Genomic DNA, 13,554 nt, shown 5'->3' with positions numbered 1-13,554 from the left:
CCACAGCTGTGATGAGGAAGCTGGGGTGACAGAGGGAGCCGCGCCCTCCAAGCCGCCCTCTCTCTCGCTCTGCTCTATGTCCAGCAGTCTCCTGCTCTGCCAAGTCCTCCAAACATCCTGCTCTCTGCCGGCAAGGTCCCAGGAGCCCGCGGGCGTGGCTAGGCGCAGGCGGCCTCAGCTCCCAGACTGGCGAAAGTCCTGGGAGCCCGCGGGCGTGGCTAGGCGTGGGCGGCCTTGGCTCCCCAACAGACCGGCGAAAGTCCTGGGAGCCCTCGGGCATGGCTTGGCGCTGCAGGCCTTGCCTCCCGTGCCAGCAATGGTCCCGGGAGTCCGTGGCCGTGGCTGCCGTCACCTCCTGGGACGCCTGACACCTGCGTATGCCAATTAACCGCCATCTTTGTCGGGCTAATTTGCATGGTCACTCTGATTGGCTGGTGGGCGTGGCTTGTGGGTGTGGCTTGAGTGTAGCAGAGGGATGGCTAATTTGCATGTTTCTCTTTTACTATATAGGATGCTTCCTGCTGTTGAAATACCTTTGCATATTTAATTTACACCCTACTTGGTCATAACCTTTTTTATCTTTGAATATAGTTCTTGATAAAGATTGTTCCTCCTTATTCATGAATGAAACTTGTCTATAGTGTTGGTTTTTCTGCCTCTTTGTTCACATTTTGGTATCAGGCTATCCCAGCTTTATGAAATTATTTAGAACTCCTTTTCTGTTATCTTGTGTTCAGTTTAGGAAATGCCTTAGTCTTCAGAATTGGAAAGAATTTGATAATAAAACCTTCTAGCCTAGCACCCTTACAAAAGGTCATTCTTTGTTACTCTGGTAAATTTCTCAGTTTCATCCATTGTTCTTATCCTAGTTGAGTTCTTCCTGGGTCAAGTTGAGTAATTTTATGTTTTTCTAGAATTTTTACCAGTTAGTCACAGTTTTTAAATCATTAATATAGAGTTGAGTCTGATTTTTTTCACTTACTTGAAGCAGTATTTTTCACTTTGAAATATTACTAGGCTAGATTATCATTTTTGACATTATTGTAGAGTATCGTCTTTCTCAATGACGTAGGTCTAGAGCAGTGGTTCTCAACCTGTGGGTCGCGACCCCTTTGGCAGTCGAACGACACTTTCACAGAGGTTGCCTAAGACCATCCTGCATATCAGATATTTACATTACGATTCATAACAGTAGCAACGTTACAGTTATGAAGTAGCAACGAAAATAATTTTATGGTTGGGTCACAACATGAGGAACTGTATTTAAAGGGCCAGAAGGTTGAGAACCACTGGTCTAGAGGGATGTGCAAGATGTGTAACTTTTAGGTTCAAATGTGTTTCTTATATTGGTAGATTTATTTAGCTGATTTAGTAGTGAACACTAGGATAATCTTCATTTAGAAGAGCATCTATAAAGGTTAGGGTATTGGATGCCTTTTTAACATTACGCCATTGCCATATATTTAGCCTTAGTAAAATAACTCCCGCAGTTAACAGTGAGTAAGGAGCTTGTAGCGATGTGTAATGAGGGGATGTAGGAGTTAGACTTATTCAGTAGTAAAAATAGTACAGTCACATATGGTGATTTTTTTTCATTCAGATGGTATCTCTTTCAATAAATAAAAGGCCTTTTACAGTTTATTAGGATCTACTTCATAGAATTTTCTGGTTAGCATTTCCACTTTGTGTTTTCAAGGCTTGATGAGAGGCAGTGTTAGAACAGAGGTGATGGGTGTCTATCAGAATAGCAAGAAGAAAGGATGAGCTGATAGAATCAAGGTAGAAATTATTTATTTCATTTATAAAAAAATTTTTCTATTACAATTGAAATTCAATATTATATTAGTTTCAGGTGTACAACATAGTGATTAGATACTTATATATTTTATGAAGTGATCAACCTGATAAGTCTAGTACCCATCTGACATCATACAAATTAATTACAATATTATTGGCTGTATTCCCTATGCTGTAATTTACATCACTGGTACTATTTTTATAACTTTCAGTTTGTACTTCTAAATCACTTTCAAGATAGAAATAACATAAGTTGATAGATTGAATGAAGTAATGTCTATTCAAGTGCTTTCAGTGTTCCCAAACATAAAAATTATTTATAATGTTGAAGAGATTGCAGTGCTAGGCTCTTAAGTGAAACCAGCCAATGCCGATTTTCAAGACTGTATAGGTATTCCTTTTTGTCTTTTTCAGAAAGTACCAGTGTTTCTCTCTGTCACTTGACAGGTATTGTCAACATTTATACCATCAGTAAATTATTCAGGTCCATCTTATGTCATTATTAGTGGTGATCATGAGATATGCAACTATAGAGAAATGGAATTCTAGACGCAAGATTTGGTGGTGATAGAGAAGGGAAGGATAGGCTCTGAATAAGGGTGTTAGAGAAGATGTCCTTAAAGGGACGACATCTTGAAGGGGAGAGTCGGGATTGGGGGGGTGCAGAGAGCTTGTGGGATCACAAAGAACTTTGATGCCACATGGGAATTCAGGCTCTGTATTTATGATCAAATTGATATTCAAATGACTGTTTGAAGGATATAATAATCTGTAAGCCCCTTCAGGAGAGCCATTCTGTTTTCTTACTATCTCTAGTTCTTTCTATTGTACCTGACACAGGGTAGACACTTAATATAATAAAAACACACAGCTTTTGTGTTTTTATCCTAACAGGTTAGTGGGTTGGTCCCCAAAGCTGTAATGTCCTGGATCCCAAGTCTCTCACGGAGTGGTGTTTAGGCATCTGAGATGGTGAGGGAGGCATTTCACCATAGGATGAAAGTGCTTGGAGAGCATGTGCTTACTGCCCATTTGAAGACTGCTTTATTAAGTAATTTTTTTATAGAGTATTTGGTCATCTTCCCTGAACCCTAATAGACAGGTGTTTGTTAAGAGTTCATTACAGTAAGAATGCATTGATTACTATCAGGTTTACTAGCAAGGTATGAGTGTCCATTTTGCATGTATATGTATTTATAAGCAACAGCAACAGAGAAACTATTTATTTGTAAATGTATAGTTTTCTGTGAAATTGTTACCTGAGAGAACAGTGCCATTGGGGAGGGCATGATGGAAGATGTTTCAGAACCTGAGATCCCATCCCAAATAACATGCCACCCCCAACCCCCCAATCAAGGCTTGTAATGAGATATATTATTGCTGGGAAGTGTTATCCTTTGTTTGGTAAAGGGAACAGGGTTAAAAAGAAATGTTGATAACTGTTTCTTATATCAGTGAATTTCAAGCTGCAGGTTTACAACGCAGCAGTGGATTGTGAAATCAGTGTAGTGGGCAGGATGGCATTTTTCATTTTTAATAGGAAAGGACAGAAAGTAGAGTGTGGGTGAGTTTGTTTCTGATTTATGTGTAGGCATATATTTATGTGTATGCATGTGTAATTGGCTGAAATGTAAAATATATTTCTTGCTTTGGGTCATAGTGAAAAAATGATAAATATTGCTTTTAAATATGAGTAAATTGCTTGTATAAACCAATTAGGAGCATCTAATAAATGACTACTTTCCCTGTAGTTTTGAGTGTGTCTTCAAAACATTATATTTTACCAGGAGAATCATAAAATAAAGGTTAAGTATAAACAGGACTTTTTATAAAAATTGAAGCAAAAGCTTTTAATAGTAGCTGTTTGCAAGCTTGCTAATTGAAGATTGTGTTACCTATTGAACTGGCGCTCTAGGTGTGAGAGCATTGAAGTGGATGCTTATAGCTAACATAATAGGTAACCCGAATCTACTGATTTACTAGTATACACTACTATTATCAAGAGAACAAGGCAACTTATTGAAAAATTTAAAAACAAAGACTAGAATTTAGTGATCAAATGTTAGTCAAAGTCATTTTTGTAAGAATTTGTTATATTAAAATACAAATGGAAGGTGGCCAAACCTCAATATACTAAACAAATAGCAGCTATTTTTTAAATGCATGTTGTTGTAGATTTTTGTTGCTTTGAGTCATAATTGATTCTGTTAATAAAATGTTTTATTATATAACGCCAGTTTATGTTTGCATAAACTCTTAAACACAGTTATTACTACTATGACTATATGTAATATATACATACATATTATTTATGGTTCCTAAGTTTGGAAAAACTGCTGGCATAGAAATAACAGTGTTTTTCCCTTTTGTGTTTTTCAAGGGCTATGTATTTAAGTTTTGCGATGTGTTTATTTACATATTGAAAGTCTACAATGTACTTAGTATATTGTATTTTTAAAAACTGGGCCTTATGCTTTTGTTACTTATATTAATATAGATTTCATCCATACATTTGGTATTATTCTCTTTGAAGTAACATTGCTATTGAATGTAGGATCCACTTTCTACATTTAGTAAGTTCTTTTAGTGCTGTTTTCAATTTCACTCATCATTTGATGAGAAATAAATGAAGTGTATAAATAAGAAAATTTATATTATTTCAAAAGGTTGTCTCTATAAATCTTATTCTGGATCTGATAATTAGCAGGAAGCAACTACTAGACACTGCTGTGGGGAATGCATTTGTCAGGATGAAAATGTAGTTGTTTTTGATCATTGCTGTTATGTAGTGTCTAATATTTCAAACTAGCTTGTTTCCTTTATTCTGCTGCTCCACCTCTGCCTTGATGTGGCACATTGGATGGAGAAATATGCGACTTAAAGAAGTTTGAAGTAAATCAAAGGTTTTCTGAATTTCTGGCCTTTTCAGCAAGACTGATGGGGGAAGAGGCAGGTAGTCCAAAGTTGAAAGGGCCTGTGGTGGGATTTTTGTCTTTTATTTATTTGGAAGGATGTCATTTTGTAGGTAACATCTTCTATGGCTGGTAGTGGTAGGTTTATCATCGGAGATCATTTGAGGGCTGATTGTATATGCCAGAAGGCATAAATGGCTGAAGTATCAGTATTTTGAAAGCATTTAAACTGTACTTTCATGGACTGTCTAAAATACTGTATAATTATTGGTATTGTATTTAATTCAGTACAAAACAGTATCTTGGGAAATTTATAACTTTTACCATTATAATTAGTACATAGACCCCTGTATTGAAAACTTGGTGTTGGTTACTGTCATAATCATCAAATATGTATATCTTTATAAAATTAAAATTAATTGTTACCAAAATAGAACATGCACTAATTTACAAAGTCCAGTTGTGCCAAGCCTTAGATGGAAGAACTGTAGGCCCTCAGTTGCCGCCCTCTCCCGTTCCTTCCTTAAGCAGCCCTCCCAAGTCTTCATTAATTAATGCTCCTGGGTTACACCTAATCTTTCAAACTTTGTGCACATGTAACAGTTCTTTAGTCATTAGTTATTGTTTTTTTAAAACACCAGTAAACATTTATTTTCTGTTTCTATAGAACAGGACTTCAGAAGTGGCATAGATAGGAGGTTTTGGCTTGGAATTTCTCATGAATGTAGTCATTAGTTTTTTTATAGTATCTCTTTAATGCACTATTCTAACCACACAATTCATAGATAAATCTATCCTGTTATCAGGAGTTAGCAAAAGTGATGGGTGTTGTGTGTTATTTAGCTCATTTCCTTTATTTTTCTTTCTTCCATGTTCGACTTAGGCCAAATGTGGATTTTGCTTAGACTTTTCTAAGCTAATAGGCATTTGTTATATCTGCTAAAAGTCTCTGGGCATTTACAAATCTTCATCAGGAAAGTATTATTTTGTTACTTTTATTAAGCAACTACATATTTTTAACTGTAGTTCAGTATTTTAAATGCACTAATTATATCATGGAAACAATTAATTTGAAATGGTCTTTGTGACTAATTTAAGACGATTAAATTATAAGTATAATTTTAAAAGAAAATATGTTATTACTTTACCAGTTTATGCATATTTGCTTCATAAATAATCCATTTAACAAATATGTATTCCTGTGTGTTAGGAACTGTTTATAGGAAGTACGTTTATTTTGCTGAATTCTTATTTGTATATGATAAATTTACTTATAAAATTTTCTTTGTTTTTCTTAGACAAAATTGAAGAAGCACAAAAAGAACTTAATGGGGCGGAAGTATCAAAAAAAGGTAAATTAAAATCAACCCCAGTATAAACTTTATTCTTGCAGAGATTATTATATAGACACCTTATAATTGCAGCCTTGCTAAATCAATTGGTGTAAACATATCACACAATTAAAAATCACTTTAAAAGAATTGATACCTAGCTCAGCCAGCTTGGCTCAGTGGTTGAGCATTGATCTGTGAGCCAGAAGGTCATGGTTCAATTCCCGGTCAGGGCACATGCCCAGGTTGCTGGCTCCATTCCCAGTGTGGGGCATGTAGGAGGCAGCCAGTCGATGATTCTTTCTCATCATTGATGTTTCTATCTCTCTCTCCCTCCTCCTTCCTTTCTGAAATCAATAAAAATATATTTTAAAGAAAAGAATTGATACCTAAAAGTATGTGGACTTTGCTTTATGAAATGTTTTGGCCACATAGCATATTCTACAATCGTTCCTACACATTAATGTGTTGCCGATAGGAGTGCGATTGTTGCCGGAGTGAAAGTGCCGGTAGGAGTGAAGATTGTTGCAGCTCTTTTGAGGGTCTGTTTGTGAGATTGTCCCATAGCAATAATAGAACCAGTATAATGGATGCTAATGACTGCATTCATGCGTGTGTATGATTTCTGTGTGTGTGTACTGTACGCTCATGTAATACAGTATTTTTTGAAATGACCAAGACCTAAGACAACTATAATAACCTAAATGCTAGTCAGTGTAGGAGTAATTGAATACATTATAGTAAATTAATATGTTTGAATGTTATACAGCTTTTTAAAAATGTTAATTATTTCAGTTGTCTGTGAAAATTTGTTGCTAAATGAGAATGAAATTGCAATATAGCATGCAAAATATGATACAATCTTTTTGTTTGATCTAAAGCATACAAAAGCACGTGCACATGCGTGCGTGCCTCCCCTCCCCCAACACACATACCCTTATATAGGATTTTATTTTTATGTCTTTGAGTCCTTTTGCTAATTACAGTGGGTATAATTTTGTATAAAAAATAAGAAGTTTTAAAATCAAAAATTGGTTTTCCTCATAGAAAGCATACATATTATTTGTCCAAGTAATATGAAAAAAATTCAATGTACAACAGTTTGTGGGGAGGGAAGACAATAAGGTTGGTAGTTCCAACAGTATCTGTTAATGAGTAAAATTGATTAAAAGGATAGAAAGTTTTTTTATAGTATTTATATTTCATGATTTATTATTACTTTGTCCCTGTTAAATCTTCTAATTAGAGTGGTATATTTTGACAGAGTGAGTGGATTAGCCATGTAGGATTTCAGTTGAAAGTCTTTTTAAAAAAAAATCTTTTAAATCTCGTTAGGTTCCTAACTAGGTATTTTAGTGAGAATAATCTCTGCCTGCCCAGGTTCTCCATCCCTTGGACCAGGCTGTGAAATCCTCAAGATTATTTGGTGTTGGTAGGAATAGTTATGCTGTTATGTGCAGCAGCCTTAAAGAAGTGTGCTCCTCCTCCTTTTTCCTCTGCCCCCACCTCCTCCTTCCATGGAATCTATGCAAGGTCCATATCAAATATGACCTTTAATGACATTCTTGAGGAAAAGCAAGTCTAGAAAGAGCAGAGAAGTCACCATAGCCATGCTGTCCCTTTGAAAAGCTGAGTATAGATTCCTTCCCCACATTGCTGTAGGCAGAAAGCATGTAAGATACTTAGGCTATGATAGATCTTAAACTTCCCTTTTCATAGTTAGCCTTTTTCACATTTAGTAATGACTTAGAGCTGCTTCAAGTAGCAAAATAAATGTGTGCTTGTCTTCTTTTTCCTTCTTTCTTACTCCTGTGACAGTTTTAAGAACAGTGAACTAAAAGCCTGGTGAGAAGGAGGAAATGGAACAAAGGTTCTAGAAAAAGAAAGTGGATAATGAGGTTTAGAATAATCTAGTGAGCTACATTTGGCAGGCTATACTTACTTAAGACCTAGGATGAATACGAAATGAGCATTGTTCTGTGCAATTCACTGCTTAGAATTACTATTTGGCTTTCATTTTTACATACACATTCTGGGCGAATTAAAAATAAAGTAGTTTTTCTCTCAAATAATTAAGGAGTTGGTGTTAAGGTGTTGTCTTTAACACCACGGGATAAAAATCTTTTTGTAACATAGGTGTTGAGATTTCTCAAATCTTTGCTTGCTAAGCTATTTTATTAAAGGAAGTTTATTACTTCCTTTGAAGAATATACTTAAAAATTGAGTTATGTATTGTTATTGATTAAAAGGACTCATCTAAGATAGATCACTTTTTCACTATTTTTTCAGTGCTTTTATTTCCTCTTCAAGTTTGACTTTTTTCTACATTTGGCTTTTTTTCTACAGTGCTCACAGAAGGTTCTAAGGCTTTGTCTGCATTGTTGATTCTGTGATCCTTAACTTATTTTAAGGTTCTTCCTCCACTCTTTTTTTTTTTTTTAACCATTAGGACAAGTAGCTAATTTATCTTCAGAAGCAGTTAACATAATGGTAGGCTTTAAAAAGAAAACACAAAAACTTGCTCATTGATAGATTATAGTGGCTATCTTTCCTGTTTTCTAAAGTTTTAAGGAAAGATTAATCTGTGTAATATACTGTCATAAAAACATACTTTTGCCCATTGCACACCAATAGAATGTAGAAGTGCACTAAATTGTGCTAATGTATTTTTTTCTTTCTTTCTGTTTATGAATGAAAATCTAATTACTTTGATTTATTTTGATTTTAATCAATTTGGGGGAAAATATTGTATGCAACATTCACACAGTTCTCCAAATTGTCAGTTACGTTATTTCTTACAGTGCTATTTACTTGTTCTTAATATCCAGTGTGTTTGACACTCTTTATAAAATTATTGTTTAGCAGTTAAATAACATAGGAAGGCCCTGGCCAGGTAGCTTGGTTGGTTAGAACATTTTCCAGATATACCCAGGTTGGGTGTTTAATCCCAGGTCAACCAATGAAAGCATAAATAAGTGGAATAAAAAATTGATGTTTCTCTCTCTCTCACTTCCTCTCTCAAATCAGTAAATAAAAATAATAAATAAATAAGATAGTGAATGTCACTGACGTGGTAATGGAGAAATATGTGTAAGATAAACTGGGAAGAAATATAGATCAGTTTATTAGGAGAATGTTTACGTGTTATCTATTGAATAAGCTTCAAAACGGTTTTAAAGTTTATCATACAGTATATGACATATAAATTAATATATGTAAGATATGAAATTATAAAACATAAAAATAACATGGTAGTCTTTGATGCTAATACCCAATTTAAGAACTGGCATATTGCTAATACTGTTGCGTAAACCCGCATGCTAGTCTTTATTGCAGCCCATTGTCTGTTCTGTAGCGGTATTTACTGTCCTGAATTTAGTGTTTATCATTTTAGTGGTTCTTAAAGTTAATTATATGTTTTTGAACAGTTTACTTTTTAGTTTTGGCTGAGTTTGAGCTTGAAGAATAAAATTACATAATTTTAATAGCTTTTTTACTCAACATTTTTTCTAAGATTCATACATTTTGTTGGATGTAGCGATTTCTTTTCACTGCTGAATAATACTACATTGAGTGCAATGATTTGTTCCTTCATTCTCTTGTTGATGGATTCGAGTTACTTCTACCTTTTTGCTGTCACAAACACTGCAGGTATGAATATTCTCATATCTCAGTGCACATGTGTGGACTATTTAGGGAATGTCGGTAGTCAGCTTCATAAGGTGATGCTAAATTGTTTTCCAAAAAGTTGAGTCTAAGAATTCATTTTGTGCTATTCAGTACTTCGTATTGTCCGTCTTTTTAGTTTTTTTTCTAGTTGAGTGAGTGTAAAATATTTGTTCTGCTCTTAATTTATTTTTTCCTGAATACTAATATTGTAATGTCAAGCATGTCTTCAGTTGTACTTTTTGAAATGCGTGCTGGTATCTTTTATACATTTAAAACATCTTAATATATTTTAGATAACCCTTTATCTGTTTTATGTGTTGTAGTTTTTTGCTTGATTTTTCTCTTTCTTTAGAGTTCCTGTTAACAGAAGTTCTTGGTTTTTAATATTATCAACCTATCAATCTTTTTCTTTTACGATTAGTATTTTTGTTGGGAATTTTTGTGTCCTTATCTTAATAAATTCTTTATTACCACAAGGTCTTACATATATTTTTCTGTTTTCTTTAAAAATTTTTTCACATTCAGATTAAAAATTCATCTGGAGTTGATTTTTTAAAAGCATGGTGTGAGTTAGGATTCCAATATCTACTTTTTTGCTTATGTGTTTAAATTTTAGAATCAGCTTTTAAAAAAACTTGTTGGAACTTTGCTTGAGATTGCATTGAATTTGGGGCAAAATGACTGTCGTCACAATTTTCAGGCTTCCTATCCATAAAGATAGTAGGTAGTATATTTTTAATACTTATATTTTGTTAATGTCTTATGAATTTTCCTTATATTTCTTAGGACTTTATTTATTTGCTGGTTTTATTAATAGTGTATGTGGGGAGGAGGGAGGAGAAATCATTTTCCAGCTCTTGCTGGCAAATAGAAATGTAACATATTTTTATATATTCATCTTATGTCCAGCCCCCTGGCTAACCTCATTCATTCTGAAAATTTGTTCACAGATGCTTTAGAATTTCTTCTAAACAGTCATATCAGCTAGGAGTAATGAAAGCTTTGTTTCTTCTTTTTTAAAATAATTGTTTCTTTTATTTTCCTTGTTTTTCCCAGTTGGCTCCTGTAGAGTGCCAAAAGAATGGTAGGCGTTCTTTACTTGTTCTTAATGTTAAAGGGAATTTTTCTAATTTCACCATTAAGATATTTGGTGTCTTTTTATGGGAGGGGAGTCAGTATTTTTGTTTGTTTTAATAGTTTAAGGAGGTTATCTTCTATTTTTGATGAGATGTAAAACATCTTAAGGGGCTCTTTTTTTAAGTCAAATGCTTTTTCTTCATATGTAGAGATAATCTTATAGCCTTTATTCTTGTATTCTAATGTTTAAACCTTGCGTTTTTTAAATGAAATGAAACCAATTTGGTCTTGATGTTTAATCTTTTTTTAAACATACTGCTAGATTTGTTAATATTTGTTGAATTCTGTATTCATGTTCAAGAGATACTGAACATGAGTCTCTTTACTTTCTTATAATTGTCCTTGTCTGGTTTGTGTTAAGGTTATCTGAGAACTGTATCTGCCTACTTCCCAAGGAAGCGTTTGTTTAATATTGAAATGGTAGCTTTATAAGCATGTTTTAGAATATATTTTGACTTGTGAGAGGGGTTGAGGATAGATTTTTTTTTAAGTACAATGTCAGTGTATTTAATGATACGGAACTATTCAAGCTTTATTTTTTCTCTTCAATCAGACAATAAATTATATATTTTTTATAATATTAAGTATTCATATTTAGTGACAATAAATCACTCATGGCATTCTCCTACTCTCGTTTATTTCTGTTGGATCTCTAGTTATGTCTCCATCTTTTCTTTGTTAGTATTGTTCATTCGTGCCTTTTCTCTCTTGATTAGTTTTGTCAGGGGTTTGTCTGTTTCACCCCCTTTTTGTTATATCAACTTCTGACTTTCTTGATACTCTCTTGTATCATCCTTTTCAGTTTTATCAAATTTTGCTCTTGCCCTAGCTGGTGTGGCACTCAGTTGGTTGGAACGTCGACCCCTGCACCAAAAGGTCTCAGGTCTGATTACTGGTCAGGGCACATACCCAGGTTTTGGGTTTGATCCCCTATCGGGCTCCTGCGGGAGGCAACCAATCATGTTTCACTCTCAGATCAATGTTTCTCTCTCTATCCCTTCTTTCCTCTCTCTCTCTCTCTCTCTCTCTCTCTCTCTCTCTCATCAATTTTTTTAAAAAAAAAACATATCCTTGGGTGAGGATTAAAAAAATTTTTTGGTCTTTATTATCTTTTGCCCTGTTTTTTTTTTTTTTGGACTTATTCATTCTTAAACCTTTATTCTTTTCTATTGAAATCACTTAAAACTATTAATTTCCTTCTAACTATTGCTTTAGTTCTATTATATATCATTTCATACTGGCTACTTGCATTAATTTCTATGCTGGTTTCTTTTTTGACCTTCTTGGTTAAATGTTTTTCCACATGGTTGGGGATTTTGTTTTTGTTAGTGATTATTTTTACTTAATTGCATTGTTATCTTGTTTTTAAAACCAGTTTTTATTTCTAAGTTAATTTTCTCTGTTTCTGAGTACTGTGTAAAAAAATATGTCAGGAAATGTTCTATGAAAGTGGTCCTATATTTTATTTAGAAATTTAGATTTCAGCATTTTTCAGCTAAATTCATTATTTTACAAAGATGCTGAAGTTCAAAGATGTTAAATAAATAACCTTTCCCCAGGGAGTGCAATCAGAAAGCGACATGAAGAGGTTTCAAGTCCCAGGTAATTCCTGCTTTGAATTACCATGTGTGTGATGACACTGTGATAGCAATCACCTCCTCTAAAAATGTTGTGATCATTTAAGAAAAAATAGGATTCAGATAGTGGGTTTAGAAAAAGGTGGAGATTTTGGGTCAGGTTGCATTGGGATTTTTCACATTATTCTGTCTCTAAGAGCAAAATCCTGAAAGCTCTACCGTAATATCAGTGGTTTCCTTTCAGCAGCCTTGTTATTACTCTGACATTATCTAGTCCAGGCACCAGAAAGTTTTTATTTAAAAGATAATTTGTGTTAATAATTTATTTTGCCATATATTTGAGAGTAATAGGTCCTATATATAAATAGATTATATGGCTTAAGAAATATAGTTAGGAATATGTTCTGCTGAAATAACTCAGTGATATTCAGACTAGCCCCAAAGAATCAGATGACAAATACGAGTTTTGTTAACATGGACATAATTTATGCCCTAGAATTATCCTCCTGTTAAGTGGGGAAGGTTGAGGGAGGTTGGGTTCCTAGTAAAACTATTCTGAGTGATTCAGAAGTGAGAGTGACAGACTAATGGGGAGCAAAAAACTAGATCATGAACTCCAATTAGTGTGTAAATAAGAAGCTGGAATTTCTTCACCTACTTGCCTAAAATAAATGTTTAAGCTCCTTATAATATCTGTTGGTGAGAGTGAAACACACTCCAATTTTCTTTTAAATTTCACACAGGATATTTTTAAAAAAAGAAAGGTGATTTGGAATAATTAATGTTAATAAAGTTATGTTTTAATGCCAATGATACTCTCTACCTTCATTCTGCTAAGAATACTTAAGAAAATACAAGAGCATGTTCTTATAATTAGGGTTGATGAAGTCCTTCCTAAGACTAAATTTTAGGTAGCAAAATAGAAAAGTAGGACTGATTTCTATTAAACTAAAATGAATGCTTTTAATAGAATATAAGATAAAGTGTTTTAAAACAGTCTGGAAGAAAGTATCTACACTAATAAAAGAGAAACATGGTAATTGGCGTACGACCGCTACCCTTCCCATTGGCTAATCAGGGAGATATGCAAATTAACTGACAGCCAAGATGGCAGCCGGCAGCCAGGCAGCT

General features: G+C 34.1%; 1 protein-coding gene across 1 annotated transcript in view; it reads left to right on the top strand.

The window, feature by feature from the left end:
- HIVEP1 (human immunodeficiency virus type I enhancer binding protein 1) overlaps positions 1–13,554 on the top strand; it is a 172,546-nt gene that overhangs the window by 88,912 nt on the left and 70,080 nt on the right. Inside the window, exon 3 of the mRNA XM_005878441.2 lies at positions 6,008–6,061. Coding sequence (XP_005878503.2) covers positions 6,008–6,061 — 54 coding nt within the window. The remainder of the gene's footprint in view (positions 1–6,007; positions 6,062–13,554) is intronic.

Source organism: Myotis brandtii, unplaced genomic scaffold (assembly GCF_000412655.1).
Source record: "Myotis brandtii unplaced genomic scaffold, ASM41265v1 scaffold56, whole genome shotgun sequence".
Classification (NCBI taxonomy): domain Eukaryota; kingdom Metazoa; phylum Chordata; class Mammalia; order Chiroptera; family Vespertilionidae; genus Myotis; species Myotis brandtii.
The sequence above is the reverse complement of the archived record's forward strand: the minus strand, read 5'-3'. Positions and strand labels throughout refer to the sequence as shown.